Consider the following 22,386-nt stretch of genomic DNA (forward strand, 5'->3'; position numbering starts at 1 on the left):
AATTTTGCATTTCAAACTAATTTTATTGTTTTGTATTTGTCAATAAAAAAGGACAATTCAACCTATAGTCTGTTATCATGGATAATAATCATCCGGCCAACAAGTTTTACATGTGAACTTAGTGATTACTTGCTCAGTGGCTATTCACTCGGATGCAATATGACGTTTCAAAATTATAATAATAAGTTTGGAAACAACTGAAAATTGACCGGATAAATATATACATACTTTATATTCCTTTTTTTTAATAGGAAATAATAAATTGCCAATACTACCACCTGCGCTAACAGTTTTCGCTCGCGGAGCACCAGTAAAGAATAGGAGGAGCTTGAAATTAATTAACACAACGTCACAAACTCATTAGGAATCAAAAATTCAAAAAAATAATTTATATTATAATAAAAACATTTTAGCCGCTTATGACCGTCAAATTTTTTACATTATAATTTTATTTTTTTCCCTAATATCTTAATTTCCTGAATTAAATGCGATACGTGGAGACGATATTGTACAATGTAAGCCCCTTGCTTACAACGTACAATGTGAAGTCGTCATCACGATCACCGTCATAGCTCCCATTACTAACAATCCCTTTACAATTTATGAACGGATGATGTGATTATCGATTATACTGCAAATGTTTGTACACGTATATACCACCAAAGGGTATGTTTCTAAATGCTTTTAAAAACACAACTATTTTAATACATTCAGCATATATTGTCATTTCGTAACTAAATGTCTATAGAAGGCGTTAACAACTACAACAGCAGTCTTTTAACATGGGCAGAGATTTTCTTTTTAATTCTATATTCTTCAAATGTGTCCAAACATTTGAAGAAGGTTTCCTCTTATAGGATACCTATATAATTAAATCTAATTTGCTATTTAATCTAGGGGTTTTGCTTATTACATTACTTCCGATGATTGCAGGTTCAATTCTTACGATACAAACTACTGTATTAATTAACAATTGTTTTCTTTAGTCGGGATGTTTTCTTTATAGGATTATATTATGTAAAGTATATTTTTACATAACATTTATTATCTATGTAAATGTTCTGTTTCTGTAACGTAATTCTTTATTAATCCAAATTATTATTGTATACATTCACTTCATGTATATAAAATATAATCAATGGATGCTGTCTATAACTAGTAGGATGTATTACTTAAATAGTTTAGTTCATCAATGTAACATTATATTTTCTGTTTGACATCCATTAGACCTAATAAATAAAAATAAAAAATTCTATAAGTTGTTTAGTACCTATAATACAATTATCCTAGGTTACTATTATCACATATAAGATAATATTATATATCTACTATTACAAAATAGTTATCATTCAATTTATTATTTCTCAGTATAGGGTCAGATTGTCAATACGGCCAGGATCCAAATATGATTGTGGGCCTCCCCTACAAATCGCGGTGAATTTCCTATGATATATTAAATGAACTTACATTACTCTCATACCATTATCTTTCGCTAGTAGTCAGTCTTCATTTCGTTTACAGAAGAAATCACCATTCCTTTATCATTAAAATAAATGAAAAATATTGGAAGAAAGAAAATGTCATAATAATATGGTAGAGCTAAATATTATAAATAAATTAAGTTGATTTCAGTTAACACTGTATACAATAAAAAGTAAGATTACGTTAATTTACATATTTTGCACAATTTGTCTACATTTTATTGTTAAACAGGTACTTTATTTAGTTTTATTAATCTATACGTTTCAACATCTCAAGACTGACTTCAAATGTACTTACTTTACACGTAACTATATACATATAAATAACGTACGGTCTACGTAAACCGGAAGCTTAATTGTCTACGAACGCACGCCCTAAAACTCCGCCTCGTAACTCGCTGAAAGGCGGGAAAGTTTTTAGTTTCTGTAGAGTACCTATTGCTCTATACTACAAAGTTAAGACTGTATACATATCATACATTATTTCACTATTTGACATAATTTAATACAATAATCATATACTGTTATAATTATTAAAAAGGGATTGGTTGCACTTCCCGTTTTTCGTAGTTGAAGGCACGCACCGCTACGGGCTACGAGATTTAAAGTGACTACGACACCAGTCGCTCTGTGGACGCCGTCTTTGAATGACGTGTGTTTTCGCCTCGCAATACATACGTCAAAAATGTTTACGCGCACAACCAACTTAGAATTATAAAAGAGTAAAGTTAAAAAACTGTACTGTTATTATTTTTATTATATTGCAATTGTGTTTGAATGAACTTTTTGAACTATTTCAATCATGGACAACAAAACTTCGACGAGTTCATCCTCGCCGCCAAAACCCCAAGTGAAAAAGGAGAATGAAGAAGAAATCAAGGTGAGATTTAATTTCAGACGTTTTCTCGACATTGACGTGAATTTCCGTTGGAAATCCATCATCATGTTACGGCTCCGTGTTATTGGCAACCGTCCTGTTTCATCTTGTCTCGTAATAAGAGACGTCGGAGTCGTATTTTTAAATTCGATATTTTGTTCGTCAGGTCACGAGGGGGCCTCTACAAATGTTGAACACCGCTCGCCGAATAAATTATTCCATATACGGTTACAATATTAATTACATTTTGCGATACACAATAAAACGCGTGTAATATCACATTTTCGAGGCCTTTTCCAGCCATTAAAGTGTGTAATGCGATACCTGAAGCGCGCTCGGATCGCTGTAACCAGAGTCGCTGGATGTTTTGATAATAGATATAGGCAGTGGTAGTGTGTGCGTGCGTAACTACGCCCGCGCTTTACATGTGTGAGTGCGGGTAATTTTAGACGTTCCTTTGCTCAAAACGTAACTCGAGACCGTCCCAGGCCACAAGCCGACGCTTCAATTTATTGTATTCATCTGATTATTATCTTTGGATGCATGGTTAAGCGGTGGAATCAACGATTGTTGTCTATGGAATGCCTCCACTCTTTCGCACTATTATTTTGGCGCCACAAAAATAGTTTGACATGTCAATAACCCCATTGGCGGTGTCCACGCGTTGTGACGTCACGGGACACCCGCGACGATTTGTGTGCGAAAGTTTGAGGTCAATCAAATTTATAGTATTACCGCTGAGATCGTCCTAGATAGCTGGGTATCTTGTAATGGGTTTTATTTTAGTAATTCGCACGATATTTAAAATAGAGTAGATATGTACCAGGCGACCACAAATAAAATGACAATCTACGAAAGATTGTCATTTTATTTGAAATTAAAAAAAAAATATTCGTAAATTCCACAGTCTGCTAAAAACAAATACGCAGTAGTCTAACAATGGATACAATGTAGTGACTAACCTATGCTAATTCTAACAAAACAACGCAAAATACCTACAGTATAAAAGTCATAGTAAACAATTGAACAAGAATAAAAAAATCAAGAAATACGAGATATCTTGTCAGCTCCGGTCTAAATTCCAAACTGTCTTGAACAAATCGATGCTTATAGTACCATACTATAGATATGTCATCAGCACAGAGTACTTTATTATATGTCATCAGATCAAAACACACTAACAACTTTACTACTGAAAAGCTTTTCTAAAATATTCGACCATAAAACAAATAATAATAATAATCTCAGTACAATTCACATCATAGAAACCCAAATTAGAGCTTGCGTTATGGGTACTAGAATACTGATACAAATACTTACATAGATATATTTTTTTCGTAAATACATAGAAAAAACCCAGACTGATACAAACAATCAAATCAAATCAGATCAAAATGTCTTTATTCATGAGGGTGTATTTCAGATAAGTCAAATCTACTGTCAAATAGGTACACAGAATAGAGAAGTTTGTACTACATAATATAAAAAATGAAATAAGTAATTAACTAAAAACAAATTAAGAAGAAACATGTTTAATTTAAATTATACAGGACGTAGTAGGTAACCAATATCATAATAATAAACGAAGACACAACCCCATTTAGTTCCAAACTAAGCCGAACTTGTATTATGAGAACACACCTGAAAAAAATACTTAAAATACATTTTTTTGTAAATACATATATATTATTTTATTTAAACTTTATTAACCAAGAAATTATGGTATAAATCGCGGACTTAATGCTATAGGGATTCTCTACCAGTCAACATATTATGCATAGAAAACACCCACAGCAATACCAACAGTCATACAAATACAAATGTTTGCACCTTGCAAGGAATCGAACCCGCGACCATCGGAAGTAAAGCGGTGTGTTAAACCACTCCACCACCGAGGCCGTACTCTACCACACTGAAAAGTAAAACACGTTTAACACGATATTTCAACTGTGTAAGCTACAATTATATTGTTCTGAAGTTCCGATATTGCTGGCTGGAAGCTCGGACCCGTTATTAGGGCTTCATAAATAGCATGCATTTCTCATGTAAATGTAATAAAGTAGATGCGGAAATAGGCACTTTATGACGCGGCGAGACGGCGGACGGCGGCCGGAACTAGGGTTACCATCGGTCCAGATATATCCGGACTTACGGACCACTTTTAGAACTTTTTGCGACAGTTCAATTTATTTGAATATTTCACTTAATGGTTATTTTATGTAAAATATTCATTATTAGAATGTTAACAGTTCCGTGGGATTATTTTTTAATTTAAAAAATAATCACAAAATAATAACTCTTGTCGTAACTACTGCGGAAAAGAATTGCAATATGTATAAACAAATCAAGTACTAACATTCAAAGCGAATGTTCTTGAAGACTATCACATTAGGCTCTCTTTTTATTATATAAATAAACATATGAGTTAAAAAAAAAGTATGAAATCAGTAATATTGTTTTTTGAACTTGTTGGTCATGTCACATGTGTTGATATACCATTAGTGATGGTCACACTGCCCATCACTAATGGTATAACAAAAGAAAACGCTTCGAATACACCAAGTTTCAAATTCTGATATGTAGTTTCGAAATTATGGGGAAATATGTGAACAAACATATGTGCATGCTGTTTCAAATCATAACTCTTTTTTGCTTCACCGTAGTTGAGTAAAATGGCTTCTCGAACCCATCCCAAGAGCCCAGTTAGGATGATAATGGTACGGTGTACACTCCTGCGCTAAAGGTTTACACTGGCGGGGCACCAGTGGAGGATGATAAGATGACCATGAGGTTTTTTTTTAAGGATGATAATGGAATAGAGCACCCGCCCGCGCTAACGGTTTACGCTGGCGGGGCACCAGTGGAGGATGATAAGATGAACATGAGGCCAGGTCAGTTAGCCTATCGTGACAAATTCACCAGGAATTTATCATGATGGTTTCCAGGGAGAACCGTGTGGAGGTCAACCTGACATGGTACATTGCTAGTAATGGGGTGATGAGTCCACATTACTAACAATCGCCTTTCCCCCTTAGCATGAGGTCAGGTCAGTTAGTCCAACGTGGCAAATTCACTAGGGGAACCGCGTGGAGATCGACTTGACATGATAAAATACTTGCAGTGTGGTTGTTGGTGCATACAAAATTTAACAAAATTAATAAGAAACATTTCTTCCCTAGACTAGTTGAGTAAAACAGCTTCTCGATCCAGAGGTTCAATCTGAGACTCCAGAATCAGTATGATAATGGAATGGTGCACTCCCCTGCGATATCGGTTTACGCTGACGGGGCACCAGTGGAGGATGATAAGATGAGCATGAGGTCAGGTCAGTTAGTCCATCGTGGCAAATTCACTAGGGGAACCGCGTGGAGGTCGACTTGACATGGTAAAATGCTTTTAGTGGGGTTATTTGTGCATACAAAATTTAACAAAATTAATAAGAAACTTTTCTTCTCTAGACCTTTTATTCGTACCTTTATAATTTATGATTTTTTTTTGTTAAATACCCGTTTGATTCTGATAAAATGCACCTTATGCAACAGTCTGGGGTACTAACTGTTACATAGGTTACCAAAACATCTAATACTAAATTTCTATCTAAATGCAAATAGTCTAGAAAATACATTGATGTATTATCTACCAATGTAACCCCACGTTATATTTGTAGACGTAAATTGACGGAACATATTATGATTTATAACGGCTAGTAACACGCGACCAGTATTATTTTTAACCGATTTCAAAATGTTGTTAGTATTCGTTTCTAATTCTGTTAGGATTGAAGTCGAAATTTCTTCTATCTCATAACACAAGCTTTAGCTAACTTAAGTTTACCTATAGGGTTTGATGGCGCTGTGTGAATTGTCTTGAGATTATTATTTAGGTCTTAATCTGGTAATACATGTCTCTATCAAAGTAGATAATATATAATATCTTTACTAAAATAAACTTGATTTAAAAATATTAAATAATAGTTTTTTATTCTACAGCCACGTTATTGTAAAAATTCCAAGAAACTCCGCTTGTACTATTTTCAAACAGAATACAATACTGTTTCTTTGATTTCAATACGAGTACAAACTTTCAAGTGATACTTACTAACATTATAAGCGCGAAAGTTACTCTGACTGTCTCTATCACGCCAAACCGACTAAATCAATTTAAATGAAATTTGGTACACCGATAGTATAGACCCTGAGGCTATTTATTAATGCGTAAAAGTCTTGTAAGGAGTTAAAAGGGGAGATGAATGGTTGTATCGAAGTATCATGATTTTTAAAGCTAACATGATTTTTGAAACTTATTTTTTATGCTATAGATATATACATGGTTTTACAAACTTTGAATGTCATATTTATATACATAAATATGACATTCAAAGTTTGTAACTGTTATCCTTAAGGGGGTAAAAAAATGAATATATTTCATACAAACAGGAAATTCGTAATTTTTGAAGTTAGAACGATGAAACTTTTTTTTATTTCTTGGGTTAGTTTATTGAATATTTTTTCTTTTAAATTCTAAGATTTGTAATGCAACCGTGCAATAATAAATTATAGTAAACCGCTTTTTGTTACACATTACATTGTTTTTAGTGTTGTACGAGTAAATACTACGTAACAATGTTAAGAAAGGTCAAGTGTGATGAAAATACTATACGCTATTATAGAATCACTGCGTGTGATACAACGCGCGAAGTCGAATCGTGTTTTTGTTTGCCAGTTTCCCAGTAAATGCCACCAATGTTATGCCAGAGAGCCCTTTATTTATTAATCTTCCACTGAAACGCTCTTCAAAACTATTTTAAAAGAGAACTATTTTTTTATATTTTTTACAGTAATGCGTAAACTCAAATGATATGTCATCGATTTAAAAAATTCTTGTATTTCTGTAAATATCTACATTATCAGAGAATAGTGTAGAGTAGAGTAATGAGAGCTGGCAGGATTTTTGAAATGGATCGTAGTGTACAAATATGTAATATTATGTTATATGTGGCATAAATATTACCTTATATATGGTATACGCTATTGGGGAGCAGATGATCATGGCGTAATCAGATCAGTTAGCTTTTTGGATAAAATACATTACACAACATAAATACATTTTAGTATATGTATTTTTTGTCCGCGCAATTTTCGTAAAAAAGGTAAGCAGCAGATTATATATTATATATTAATAATAATTAAGAATTAATATAATGATATTCTGTTGCTTAAGGTGCCTCTAGACTACCATTAGAACTCGTTTCTCTACATTAGAATTAGTTATTTTACTTAAATATAATGTGAAAAAAGGACCTGTGTGACTGTAGGAATGATTACAACAAATGATGCTAGATCATCTTAATATTATACACAATATAAAATAAATTGGTTCTCACCGTCTGTTTGCTTAGATTTCTCACACTACGCAACGGATTTGAATGCTGTTTTTAGCAGTAGATAGAAATTCAAGAGGAAGGTTTCGCACGAGTGTGCGTATTATACATATAGTATAATAGGTACACCCGTGCGAAGCCGGACGGGTAGCTAGTATAATATACACAAAATTGTAGTAAAATTTAGAAATTTGTCGTCAGAAGATGGTTACTTGTATTATGTAATATTATATTATCTGTGCTTGTATGTAAGATTTGGAGTTAAATAAACAAACGTTGCGCCCCAGATGTTGAACATCTTTTCCGCTAAGATATCACGAAACTTTATACCTACCGTTGCAGTTTGCAACAAATGCGTCTGCGCAGATTTATTGGGCCAAGGTCACGGCTGTCTCGTTAACCTGCTTTACAAATGACACTTCTAACATTCGCTTAAGATTCAAAATGGCTTGGCAAGATTTGGGCACAAAGGTGTCATCGTTTTATTTATGTTTTATGGATGTACTTCATCATATAGATACAGCGTGCATACCTAAACGGAATATGTTAACAAAGGAAGAGGGAAGACGATGGCAAAATCAACAATCATGTTGCTGTCAGGTCTATTTCTTCTATGACGGTTAAAAGAAGAATTAGCTGCGATTAGCCAATTGACAAAAAAAAAGAAATACAGAAAATAGACTTTAAATAATAAATAAAAAATTGTTTAATGTACAAAGAAACAATTTTTTATATGAATTTGAAATATTATCTTTAGTTACATATTATTATATTATATTTTTTTATAGAAGTACCGTATATACTTACATATTCATTTAGTGATAAGCTGTTAATTTGAAACTATAAACAGACTTTTTAATTTTATTTATTTGTACAGATGAAAATTGAAAAATTTAGACATATTATATTATATTCTTAAATTTTTCAATTCAAGTTTATAGCTACGGTACCTCTATAAAAAAAAATATGTTCTTGCTTATCTCTGATGCGGCTGGACAGATTTAGAGCGGACTTTCGCTCTCAGATATCACAAAGCTAATATTATAAGGAGTATCTTATATTTAATATTCTAGAACTTCTATTTATTTTAATTCCGCGAAAGAAGTAACGGTTAATAGCTGTTAAAGAAATTAAAATTGTATAGCATCACTAATATTAAACTAAATTAATTTGAGAAACGCCTCTGTTCGCCTCCTGGCCAATTATGATCTGTGAAATATGAGCATAGTCTACAGCTGATAGTACTACTGCTTACCCCATGTGGGATTACAAGCGGGATGGTATATTATAGAAATATGACCGTCAACTACAAAGAATTGCATTAAATATAATTACATAGTATAAAACAAAGCCGCTGTCGCTGTCTATCCGTCCCTATGTATGCTTAAATCTTGAAAACTACGCAACGGATTTTGAAGCGGTTTTTTTAATACATAGAGTGATTCAAGAGGAAGGTTTATATGTATAATACATGTACACCCGGGCGAAGCCGGCCGAGTAACTAGTTTCATATAAAACGGCATTCGATGTAACTGAAACTTGATAATATAATAATTCCGATAATACATACAAAATGACAAGAACAAACATGGTAAGTTAACACGAGTGCGATGGGAGTGACACCCGATAGCCAGTTGTAATTTACACCGATGATGCGATGCCTCTGCATTGTACATTTTTGACCAAACACTATAAAACTAACAGATATGACCATAGACAACAAATAGCATAAAACATCTGTAATGATATACTAGATAAAATTGTCTATTGAAGTATTTACTGATTTACGACATAACTAGTGTTTTTTATTAACGATTTCATTTGCTTTTTCATTACATATCTATACATATAAATAAAATTGGAATGTCTGTTTGTAATATTGAATTAACCGTTTTTTACTACATGCATATGAATATAAATACGGTACATACATCAAAATAATATTATTTACAATTTTTGTCTGTCTGTTTGTTCTGGCTAATCTCTGAAAATGCTGGACCGATTTTGACGGGACTTTTTTTGGCAGGTAGCTGATGGAATAAAGAGTAACTTAGGCTACTTTTATTTTAGAAAAATAAAGTTAAAATCCACGCGGATGAAGTCGCGAGTACAGATGGTATAAAATAAAACTACAACAATATTTTTATTAAATTATAATATATTTGAAGTGACCTCTCTACGTGTTGATGCAACTGTATAGTATATGTAAGAGGGGGTGAATAAACACCACCTCGGAGCAACGGGAGGCGTGTATGCGAGTATCAAGTGTCCACCGTACACTATCAATTTATTTATGTAAATTACTTCTTATTCGCATTGTCATAAGACTGAAAATACTTTGAAATGTCTGAACAGTAAACCTGGGTAGTTAAGAGTCGCATAAATCTAGCTCGGACTTAAGATTTCAATGGTGCCTAAGTTTACTCCTATTTCAATCACCACATTAAAAGTTTAATTTTCAAATTAGTATCTAAATTAATATTTTATCGTATTACGTGTTATTTAATGAAGTCCATTTCATTATTTAATTTATAAATATATAAAATTCTCGTGTCACAATGTTAGTTACCATTCTCCTCCGAAACGAATTGAATATTATGAAATTTTATATGAATATTCTGTAGGTATGAGAATCAGATGCTATCTATTTTTCATACCTCTAAGTGATAAGAGCTGTCCACCCCTAGCATTTTTTTATATTTTTGTCAATTTTTTTTCTTTTTTTATAATGTGGCATTAAAAAATTTATATCACCCAAAATTTTCACCGTCCTTGATGTTGGTCTTCGTCTTGGTTTTAGTCACCCAATCCCTTTTTTTTAATAGTTTTTAAGTTTAATTTATTTGGCAAAACAAGGAGATCTTTGGGGGAGGCCTTTGTTCAGCAGTGGACGTCTTCCGGGCTGCGATGATAATGATGATGATGGCAAAACAACGGGGTTACCTACTAGATCTATATTATTTTATTTTATTCCACTACCATATATATTTAGTGCTAAAATCTGAATTGCACTACTGAAAGCTTTACAACCTTCTCTATTAGTGTTCAAATTCCTATAGTTATTGAGAAATTTCTAAAATAAAAGTAGCCTATGTTACTCCTTATAACATTAACTATCTGCGAGTGAAAGTCTCTTCAAAATCGCTCCAAGCGTTTCAGAGATTATTTTTACATTCTAGTATTTTGTATGCATCTAGGCTAAACATATCGGATAAATGCATGCGGTATGTAACATGTGTTTATAACTTTATACAATGACGCATGTTTCACAAATAAACAGTATTAAATTTTAACAAAAATGTAAAATTTATTTTGTAATGTAATACAACAACCCAAAAACAAATATTACATTACTGCGGTATGCGAAAGATCATATTACACCCGTCTCGGGATCGGTAGATATCACGTTACCTACTCTTAAATCATACGTATGCAGCCAAGAATTTAAAATAAACAAATGAGGGGTCATGTATATTACGTCATACATTCAGGGGGAGAGCAAGGGAGTCGATGAAGTGTGACATCGTGTGACAAGGGGATGCGAGCGGTACTATATTCGTGACGTCGCTTTTTCATACTGATATAAATATTTCACAAAATCCTTGTATTACGTCACACATTCAGGGGAAGCTCGATGAAGTGTGACATCGTGTGACAAGGGGATGCGAGCGGTACTATATTCGTGACGTCGCTTTTTCATACTGATATAAATATTTCAGAAAATCCTTGTATTACGTCACATATTCAGGGGAAGCTCGATGAAGTGTGACATTGTGTGTCAAGGGGATGCGAGCGATGCGAGATATTTCACAAAACAGGGATAAATGGAAAAGAAAAACATATTTGTCTGTCTGTTTGTTCCGGATAATCTTTGAAATGGCTGGACCGATTTTGACGGGACTTTCACTGGCAGGTAGCTGATGTGATAAGGAGTGACTTAGGCTACTTTTAATTTTAGAAATATTCATTTATTTTAGAAAAATAAAGTTAAATTCCATGCGGACGAAGTCGCGGGTGCTAGTAACGCTAGTATTGTATAAAATTAAAGTTGTGAGTTTGGGTGGATATGTGGATGTATGGATGTTTGTTACTCTGTCACGCAAAAACCTCAGAAGGGACTTTGATGAAACTTTACAGTAATTCAGCTTATATATCAGAATGATAGGCTACAAATTTCATGTGGGTGAAACCGCGGGCAGAGCTAGTACATATTAGAGAGTTTTTTAAAGGTGAAATAATTTTTAAAATTGGTTAGACCAAATAAATGGAGTTTAACATTACAAATATCAAATTTAAATCATTTAATTTATTTTAAATTATATATAATTTTTTTTAGTTTATTAATATAATAAACTAAAAAGTTAATATAATTTAAAATAAATAAGTCATAATTAATTTATTCAATACTCTTATTAATTCAATACTCTTATCAATAGTCTTATTTATTTTATGATAACTAATTAACATAGGATTTTAGGTTATTTTATAAAAGACAACAATATAATTTTAATATTATTATAATGAAATATTTCTACAGTGAATATTATTACATTTGTATTATTATATGTAATTTAATACGTCTATGAATGAGTTATAGAGCGAATTTGGACGGGTTTGCTTTTAGTAACGTATTGGATTACACTGGCCTATCCGGTTACCTGGACTGAATCCGGTACAATATCGACTTGTATCTCTTTATATTACTCAGAATAATAATTAGACGTTTTTTCGTTATTTAAATGGCAAACAAGCTGACGGCCCGCCTTATGGTAAGTGTAACCGTCGCCTATATACATGAACAGCACCTCAGGCATCTCATCTTATCCTCCTATCGATCCCCGTCCAATTTAAATGAGTAGTAACAAAATAAAGTCATATCCATCAGGCAGCAGTTTGCCTTCAGCCTTTCCATAAGTTCTCTACTGGTTTGCAGTGCCATCTGCACTCGTTCCCTATCATCCGGTGAAACTGTAAAAGCTATAATGAGGGCAGTCTATTAGAGCAATAGAAGCCAATTGAATAATTAGATTTTTATGGCCTGTGGCCGGCCAGTGGTCTAGCAGTTCACACATCTTACTTCCAATGGTCGCGGATTCGATTCCTTGCACGATACTAACATTTAGATATGTGAGTACATTTTTTTGTATTGGTGATAAAAAATATGACGTGCTCAAGAGATAAAAAAGGTCTTTTGTTAATAAATAATTGTTAATTTACGTTTTTATTATGTAGGTTTTCTATGTATATTATTATTATGTATTTAAGTTTATTACCTAAGAACACGATACTGTTGTACTGTGTTCTTTTTAACAATATTATTAACCTAAAACTAAAAACCTTAATATATATATATGTTAGTATATCTATCAGTTGTTTAGTACCCATAATATAAGCTCTATTTAGATTGTGTGTCATTTGATAAACGCAAAAACGCGTGTGCTTGTTCGATAATTCACGATTTCAAACAAGCACGACTGTATATTTTTGTTGATATAATTAAAATAATTTTAATTAGTGTATATAATTTGAGAAGATCAGCATCGGCGGGGGTTCCAATCGCGCGTTTTAATTATTGTAAGTTCTCACAGCCGCCACCGGAGTCGGTATCGTCGTTAATTTTAGTGAAAACCGACACGCCGTGTGCCTCCGTCGAGCTATTGTTTTTAGCTTTAATATTTTATAACTATTTTTTTTTTCGATTTCGAGTGGCAAAGGCATCTATGTTAATAAGAATTATAATTAAATAAGAGATGAGCGGTAGAATAAAAAAAAAGTTTATTTGAATAAAGATTATTTATATTTCTGGATACAAGAGTCTCTATTTGTTTGAAAATTAATGAAGATTTAAGAATGACGCTGTTTTTAGTGTTCAATATTTTATAACTATTCTTTATTTTTTTTTCGATTTCGAGTGGCAAAGGCATCTATGTTAATAAGAATGATAATTAAAAAATCGATGAGCGGTAGAATAAAAAAAAAGTTTATTTGAATAAAGATTATTTCTATTATATTTCTGGATGCAAAAGTAAGTCTCTTAGTAACTTTGTTTTAAAATTAATGAATATTGAAGAATGACGCTGTTTTTAGTGTTCAATATTTTATAACTATTCTTTATTTTTTTTTCGATTTCGAGTGGCAAAGGCGTCTATGTTAACAATAATAATAATGAAATAAGAGATGCAATGGTACACGTCTCTATTTATTATTGGCGGGATGTTTTGGAGATAGTGAAAACCGATTCACTGCGTGCCTCCGTCGAGCTCTTGTTTTCAGTGTTCAATATTTTATAACTGCTTTTTTTTCGATTAGGAATGGCAAAGGCGTCTATGTTAACAAGAATGGTTATGAAATAAAAGATGCAAGGGTACGTGTCTCTATTTATTATTGGCGGGATGTATTAGGTATAGTGAAAACTGACTCACTACGTGACACCGTTGAGCTTTTAATCGAAATTTTAGAACAATTTTTTTTTTCGATTTCGTACGTTAAAGTCGTTTATGTTATCAAGAATGATAATTCAAATTCAAAATTCAAAAATCATTTATTCATGTAGGACATTTAGCCGCTTATGAATGTTAAATTTTTACATTATATATTTTTTCAACCGTCCAGTTTGGTATATCGATCCAATTGAGAAGAACTGGCAAGAAACTCAATTGTATTACTTTTTTTAAAAGCCAGTTTATTTACAATGTACGTGTATGTATAGGTGTCTATCTATGTCTGACATTAAATGAAAATCCAGTGCATGAACAACTATTGCCATGCACGCTCGTCATTCAAGTAATCGTTTAGTGAGTAATAGGCTTTGCTTAGTAAATATGATTTAACAGATGTTTTGAATATATTTAAGGGTAACTCCAATATATCCTTTGGTATCTTATAGTAAATTTTATACCTATTCCCATAGAAGACCCATTGACTTTTTCTAAACGTTACTTGGGGATGGCAAGTTTGTCTTTAAATCTTGCTGTTTTTTGGAAATAAGTCAAGATTTTTATGAACATATAGGATATTTGAATATATAAATTGAGAAGCAACAACGGTGAGAATATTTGCTTCTTTAAATTTCTCTCTTAATTTGTCACGACTCTTCACACAGTAGATCGCTAATGAAATAAAAGATGCTATGGTACGCGCCTCTATTTATTAGGGGTCTAGTTATTTATCGGACACATAGTACAGGCACCAGTTATCCACAAATCTGTACTTAAGCCTTAAATTTTACATGCCCTAATGGCTCTGTTTCACTTCATATTATGTCTATATTTTTGTGGAGAAAGTGAATTCATTATTATTAAATAAAATAGCCCGAGTTAGGAAAGAACTATTTTCTTATATGGGATGGGGTATCTATATGTAATATTATGTTATCTGTGATAAAGTTAAAAAAGAATTGGGAAACACTACTCTGACATGCTGTATAAGAACTAATTGACAACGACACTTATAGGCAGTGTTGGCAAAGAGAAAAAAATACTAGTAATAGTGTGCATAACGCACCTTTTTATATGATAATTATATTTTTTTATAAATACATTTTAAATATTTGATACTATGTTCCTTTTTTATTGCCAATTGAAAATATATGTCTTTACCTTCAGCGACCGTAGTTTCTCTTAATACTAAAATTAAAATATAATAGTATACAGTTCATAAGAAACCTTAGTAATTAAAAAATAGTATATATTTAAAAAAAATGGAACGGAATGACTGGTACCAAACTGGAGCTGATGACTAGTAATTAAAATATGTAATTCCATAATTGAAAATGTGTCCAGGATTATTTGCTCTCGGATTTGACGCAGGGAACCCCAATGTCGGTTGTTGAACATGATCCCCGTATAATTAATGCTCGTCTCAACTAAACCGGCCTGGCGTTATTTGACTCCATTTTGCGTCACAGCCCGTCCCGTCAGGCTGACGTTAATTTTCGTGTAACGTGAACCGTCTGCGCGTTGTACAGATATATAGTCTATGACATGTGATATTTTATGTCTCTGGCATGTTTACCATGAGTTGTAGCTAACCTAGCTTCGATTAGATTTGATCGAAGCTTACTCTGTAAAACCTAACTTCGATTTGTTGGTTTCATTTTGGTTGGTTGGTTTCACCCTGTAAAACCTGGTTTCGATCAGACTTGATCTGTAAAACCTTTACAGAGTGGAACTAATTTATTGGTAATTAATACAATTTGAGAGCATTGCGGCCTAGTGTTTCATTTTATGGTTGATAATGGAAAGGTTTTCTCGCCTGCGCTAATGATTTACGCTGGCGGAGCAGTAGTGGAGGATGATAAAATGAACAGTTTGGTCAGTTAGCTCACCGTGATAAAATCATCAGGAATTTATCACGATTGAATTTATCCGGGGGGAACCGTGTGTAAGGCATGGGAAGGCTAGGGGAAGCAATGGGAACTAGTAACTCCCATTGCTAGCAATGTACCATGCTAGGTCGACCTCCACGCGGTTCTCCCTGGAAACCATCGTGATGAATTCTTGGTGAATTTGTCACGATGTGCTAACTGACCTGACCTCATACTCATCACCCTCCACTGGTGCCCCGCCAGCGTAGACCGTTAGCGCAGGCGGCTGCACCATTCCATTATCATACACAAAAAAAAAAATTGCTAGCAGTAGGATCATTAGACTACATTACTAACAATCCCTATCCGGCCTAGTGGATTCTGCCCTGAATTATGTCTAAGAGGTCGTGATTTTATGTGGCAAACTCTAAAAAATCTTCGTCTAACAACTTGACTCTACGGTGAAGGAAAATATCAATATTAAACCAAATATACTCCAAGAGACAGCAATAAGCGAAACCTCTACCATGTTGGATTCAAAATATACCGAGCACAATATGTCTAGTGCATTCACCATAACATCCACAGTTGCAATGTCTCTGACTACCCCGTCTAGCATGACAGTCGTGACGGTATGTTGTTTTGGTATAATTTTGGGAGAAACTGGTAACACTATTGTACAATTTATCATCAACATTGTATTTTGTCCTAGATTAAAAAAAATATAAAAAAGGGTGACAATTCTAGAAAATCGAATTGAAATGCATTCTGACTAGTTTTATTTGCAGACAAACATACGTCCTTGCCCCTTTGAGAAGTGGGTACGGCAGTTAGCTCGTGTAACCCGACTCCGGCCACTGACACCCGACCGCGGCGTCTCGCATCTCCTTATCTTGTAATCAAACACTAAACACATTTATTTTTACACGTGAATATTTATTTGTTACAAGTCATCACACGCCAATTTATATGTATTTATCTACTTGCAATATAAATTAATATCGTTTGAAAAAAATAGATGAATACGTTATGGAAGGGTGAAAATTTAGGGTTGTATAAAACATCTTTATGCCGAATCATAAAAAAATACTACAGAATATTTTGTACAAAATTTAAAATAAAAAAATAGGTTGGATTACCCTTATCACTTAGGGATGTGAAAAATAGTTACGTGCTATTCGCATATTACACACAAAACTTCATAAGAGTTACTGAAGCCGTTAAAGGAGTTTTGTTACAACACGAGAATTTTATTTTATACTAGCTGTCCCGGCAAACGTTGTTTTGCCATATAAATTAATAACGCTATAAAAAATAGGGGTTGATGATAGAAGGGTGAAAATTTAGGATTGTATGTATTTTTGTATGTTGTATCATAAAAAAATAGAAACTAAAAATTTTGTCTAAAATATAAAAAAAAAATTAGGGGTGGACTACCCCTAATATTTAGGGGGATGAAAAATAGATATTGGCCGATTCTCAGACATACTGAATACGCTCACAAAATTTCATGAGAATCGGTCAAGCCGAGTCGGTCAAATCGGTCAATTCGGAGGAGTATGGGAACGAAAACTGTGACACGAGAATTTTATATATAAGATATATACTAACAGACCTGGCCACGCGTTGCTGTGGCTAAGGTTAAATAATATTGCGACTATAAATTGAGATGTAAGCTATCCTATCTTTCAAGTTGGATCCAATTCCACACAATGTGCAAATCATATGTGTAATCGGTTCAGTAATTTAAGAGTCCATCACGGACAAACAACGTGACACGTAATTTTTATATATAAAGATATGTATTCTTGTTGGCTCGGCAAATGTTATTTGCCATATAAATTAATGTCGTTTTAAAAAAATAGAAGACTAAGGATTCATCATTACAGCCCGGAAGACGTCCACTGCTGAACATAGGTCCCCCAAAGATCTCCACGATGATCGGTTCTGCGCTTCTCGCCTCTCAAAGCCTCTCTCCAAAGCCTTCCAGCCATCGTGACTAGATCGTCTGTCCACCTAAATTATTATTTAGGATTAAGGATTGAAAGGGTGAAAAATTAGGGTTGTATACAATTTTTAATGACGAATCATAACAAATAATTCTACTGAAATTTTTGTTCAAAATTTAAATATGCTTACATCAATTTAGCATGCATAGTATAAAGTGGGTTCCTTTTTTGAAAACTCGTTCCGTGTAACCGATACTGCTAATGTAAGGTGACCAATACCCTGTCTATGACATTTGTTTTTACTCTATGGTATTTACGCATGCGGCGCACAGCAGAGACGAACTCGGGTTCCGGCTCATATGACAGCAAATATTAATTTCCCCAAACGAATTCCAATTCACACGACAGTTTGCATATTAATTTCGCACGGGTATCATAGGTGTATAGATGTTTGTTTGATTACCGGATTTTTTTATTTTGTATGGGTCAATATTTTTTTTATTTATTGTTCTATTCTATTCTAATCAATGAAATCTAATACCAGTACACGTTTATTATTTTTGTTTTTCTCAAACTTAGAAATGCGAAAATTTGTGAGTATGGATGGATGTTTGTTACTCTTTCACGCAAAAACTACTGAACGGATTTTGATGAAACTTTACAGTAATATAGCTTATACATCAGAATAACATATATGCTGTACATTTCACGGGGGTGAAACCGCGGGCACAGCTAGTATAAAATAATTAAACAAGAGTGTATATTTCATTTACCTATTTTCCATACTAGTTATTACCTGTTATTTCATATGATTTCTTTTGAGATAAATAGTAACCTATACCCATCCTCGTTAGGCAATCTACCGACACGCTAAATTTTAAGGAGATAGTAATGCGGATTATTTATGTTAATAACTATTTAAGTGAATGATTATATATAAAAGCATTATGTTAAATTCGTAGTGAATTTGCCATGATGGGATAAGTGACCTGATCTCATATTCTTCTTTTCAACTTCCACTTGTGCCCTGCCAGCGTAAACCATTAGCGCAGGCGGTTGCAGCATACGATTATCATCCCTTAAAAAAAGTCCACATAGCGCCATCAAGTCCCAAGATAAGCAGAGCTTGTGTTATTGGTACTAGACAACTGATATATTATACATAAATACTTCAATATATATATTTTGTAAATACGTAGATAATATAAGATCAATACAAATAATCATATTCATGAATACAAATGTTTGTACAGTGCGTGGAATTGAACACACGGCTATCGGAAAGTAAATTGAACACAAATTGGATGGAAGTAGAACGATATGGACAGTTGCCCTACGGACTGCCCAAGTTAAAATTAAGCAAGTTTTGCTTGAGTTTGCGAATCAAGTTTAGTGTGGGAATAATGGGGCACCATAACCAATGTCCTTGAAGACCCCACAATATAAATAACTGGATGACTTTGAATATTCATTTTTTATTATTATATTTTATGTTTTATTTTTTGCTATTCATATATTGACTTCAGTTGAGATTTGATAGGTTTACAGTAATATATATTATACCTACTGGTATAGTAAGCAGTTAATTGCTAAGTTATTTCAAATATTATGTATAGAACGATATGGACATGGTAAATAAAGGCACCTATTTCGGCACTAACCGTGGTCACCGAAATAGAAATAGAAATATAAATAGATAAATAATCTTTATTCAAATTCATTACAAACTTTTGAATAGTCATATTTTGTCATTCGGAATGCAGATTCATCACAAGAAGATTTTTATGAGCAAGAAACTTGTGTGTTGCGATTACATAACAAGTTACGCACTCATTATTAGTGTAATCAGATAATATTGTCAGTGCTATGTATTTAAAATTTTTATCGTTAACGAATTCTTCAATTTTATATAACAATTTTTTGCAAGTGTTTTATTTGACATTTAAATCTTTTTTCCAGATTTATGACAGACTCTGGTATTTTATTGTAAAACCCACATAAAATATAAATAACGACATTTGTAAAATCTTTGTTAATGTTCAGTTTTTTTATTATTATATTTTATGTCTATATTTTTGGCATACATTTTTTTCATAAATATATTTCATATATTGACTTCAAAGTTGAGATTTGATAGGTTTTTGTAAAATAAATATTGTAATATATATTATACCTTAGCCGTTGCCACGTCTGTTGGTACCGCATAGTAAGCGACTCGTTAAATTATGGGCACCCCATTGCAACTTGGAATCTAATGTGATACCAAATATTATCCACAAAATTAATAGTTTAGTCCAACATGATTTTTGAAACGGCCTTACATTAATTTGATACATTTATTTTTATTTGCATTTAGTAACATATTAACTCAATATATATTTTAAAACATAACTTCGTCCAAATCATCAATATGTCGATTGACTTTGAATACTAATGAAGTATCATCAGCAAACAGAACTAAATAATATAAAAAGGAATAATCATTTATGTTTAAATAGTTCCTTCAGATTTACCTTGCATTCTACCTGACATCATTCTAATACCGTAATGAGTTTGAGCAAAAGTGTTTCATGTTCAACTAATCAAATGCTTTTGGTCTCCCAAGAATCAAATATATATTTAAAGTCAGGAAACCCGTTTAACTATATTAATGATGTGTATTAAAAGTTAAAAATAAGAATTTTAAATACTAAATAGGTACATACATAAAATTATCGAACTCCAGAATTCTCTAGCTCTTTATAAAAGCAACATGAAAACGTTCGGCGTTAGTTTACAAAGGCGCGTACTACCACGGTCGCTCTGTGTTGCCAGCTAAAACAAGTCTTCCCCGAAAGTGTGGGGTTCTCACATGACCAAAACAGTTTGCTCTCCGGTTGCCCGAAGAGTAATGCACGCAACACGACACCGCTTTGTTTCGCACCCAGACGTTATAATGAGAAACATGTGAAATATAATCGATTGACGGAAATCGGAGAAGTAATATTATGCCGTGGTTTTTGTTCGCGGCGCTCGTTCGCTCCTTTGTGTTAGAACGGTGGGGTTTATTTTGAGATTGCGACTAGTACACGCTTCATGAGAACTTACTTCTTTGGATTTATTTCTGGAAACGAATTAACATTATTGGTGTGTGCACATTTTGTTGCAAAGTATTTACAGACAGTTACATTGTTTTGTAATGCGCTGCTTTTTTTGTTGTAATGCAGCAACTGAAGTGTTGATTAATCGGTTATTTGTTTTAGGTATATAGTGGTTTATTTGTATTATTTTAATGGTATTACATAAAATAAGTTAAAATGTATCCTGTATCTATAACATATCTATTTTAATGTCAGATTTTCTTTGTTTCTTTTTTATTCGTAGTTAATACAACTCTACGGTTCAACTCATGACAAGTAGTAATAAGTGTAACCTTTTATATTTTTCATAATTTGGACCGCCATAAACAACTTCAGCTATATTATAAAAAATAACTCCAAACAATTTTTTTCGGTAGTAGTAAAATAAATAAATAACCCTGGATTACTATTCTGCATACCATGAGACTAGATGTCGTGTTAATTACACGACATCTAGTCCCATGGTATGCAGTATCTTGCGTACTAGACAACTGATATAAATACTTTTTTTTTTGTAAATACATACATAATATACATAGAAATCACCCAGACCTATACAAACAATCATACTCTTAGTACACTACACATGTTTGCAACGTGCGCGGATCCGAACCCACTACCATCGGAAGTAAAGCAGTGTGCTAAACCGCTAGGCCACCGAGGCCGTCAATGTAGGTAATGCTTCAAACACAGAGCTTGAAATAAAAGTAGCAGTGATAGTAATACGAGTACCTACACTACCTGCCTACCTAGAAGATTTAATACAGTCTTTGTTCAGTACTTAATACTATTAAATTTTTACTTTGTACAATTTAACACAAAGTTTCTGTGTAAATTTATATAATTTTATCCGAAATTATGAATATAAAATTGAGTCAATATATTTGTTTATAATTTCTTGCCGTCGATAATCATGAAATGAATGAAATGATGAAAGAATGAATGAATGAAAAATGAAATGAACTGAATTGACTTATTCGCCCACCATCCATGGTCGATCAGTATCTTATCAACTCAAAAAGATGAGCAAAAACTCTACGAAGTTTACCTTTTATTTTATAAATATTAGATTGCAAAAAGTTAGTTTTCTATATTCAATTAAAAATGCGTCCTTTTGGTAATTATGTTGGCCTATTTGTTAGCTATGGGTTCTGATAACTAAGGTATAGGTACGGGGTTCAATCCTGTTGGATCAATCAACAAATAATTTAATATTTAAATCGTGTATACTGTTCACCTTGACTGAAAACGGGTATTGTGGCTATTTATGTTTGC

General features: G+C 33.0%; 1 protein-coding gene across 1 annotated transcript in view; it reads left to right on the forward strand.

Moving 5' to 3' along the window:
- Positions 1 to 2,119: 2,119 nt before the first annotated feature.
- LOC131851144 (sine oculis-binding protein homolog) overlaps positions 2,120 to 22,386 on the forward strand; it is a 33,725-nt gene continuing 13,458 nt past the window's right edge. The window contains exon 1 of the mRNA XM_059201594.1: positions 2,120 to 2,361. Coding sequence (XP_059057577.1) covers positions 2,284 to 2,361 — 78 coding nt within the window. The 5' untranslated portion in view covers positions 2,120 to 2,283. The remainder of the gene's footprint in view (positions 2,362 to 22,386) is intronic.

This window comes from Achroia grisella, unplaced genomic scaffold, assembly GCF_030625045.1.
Source record: "Achroia grisella isolate CSIRO2021 unplaced genomic scaffold, CSIRO_AGI_Agris_v1 utg780, whole genome shotgun sequence".
Taxonomy (NCBI): Eukaryota; Metazoa; Arthropoda; class Insecta; order Lepidoptera; family Pyralidae; genus Achroia; species Achroia grisella.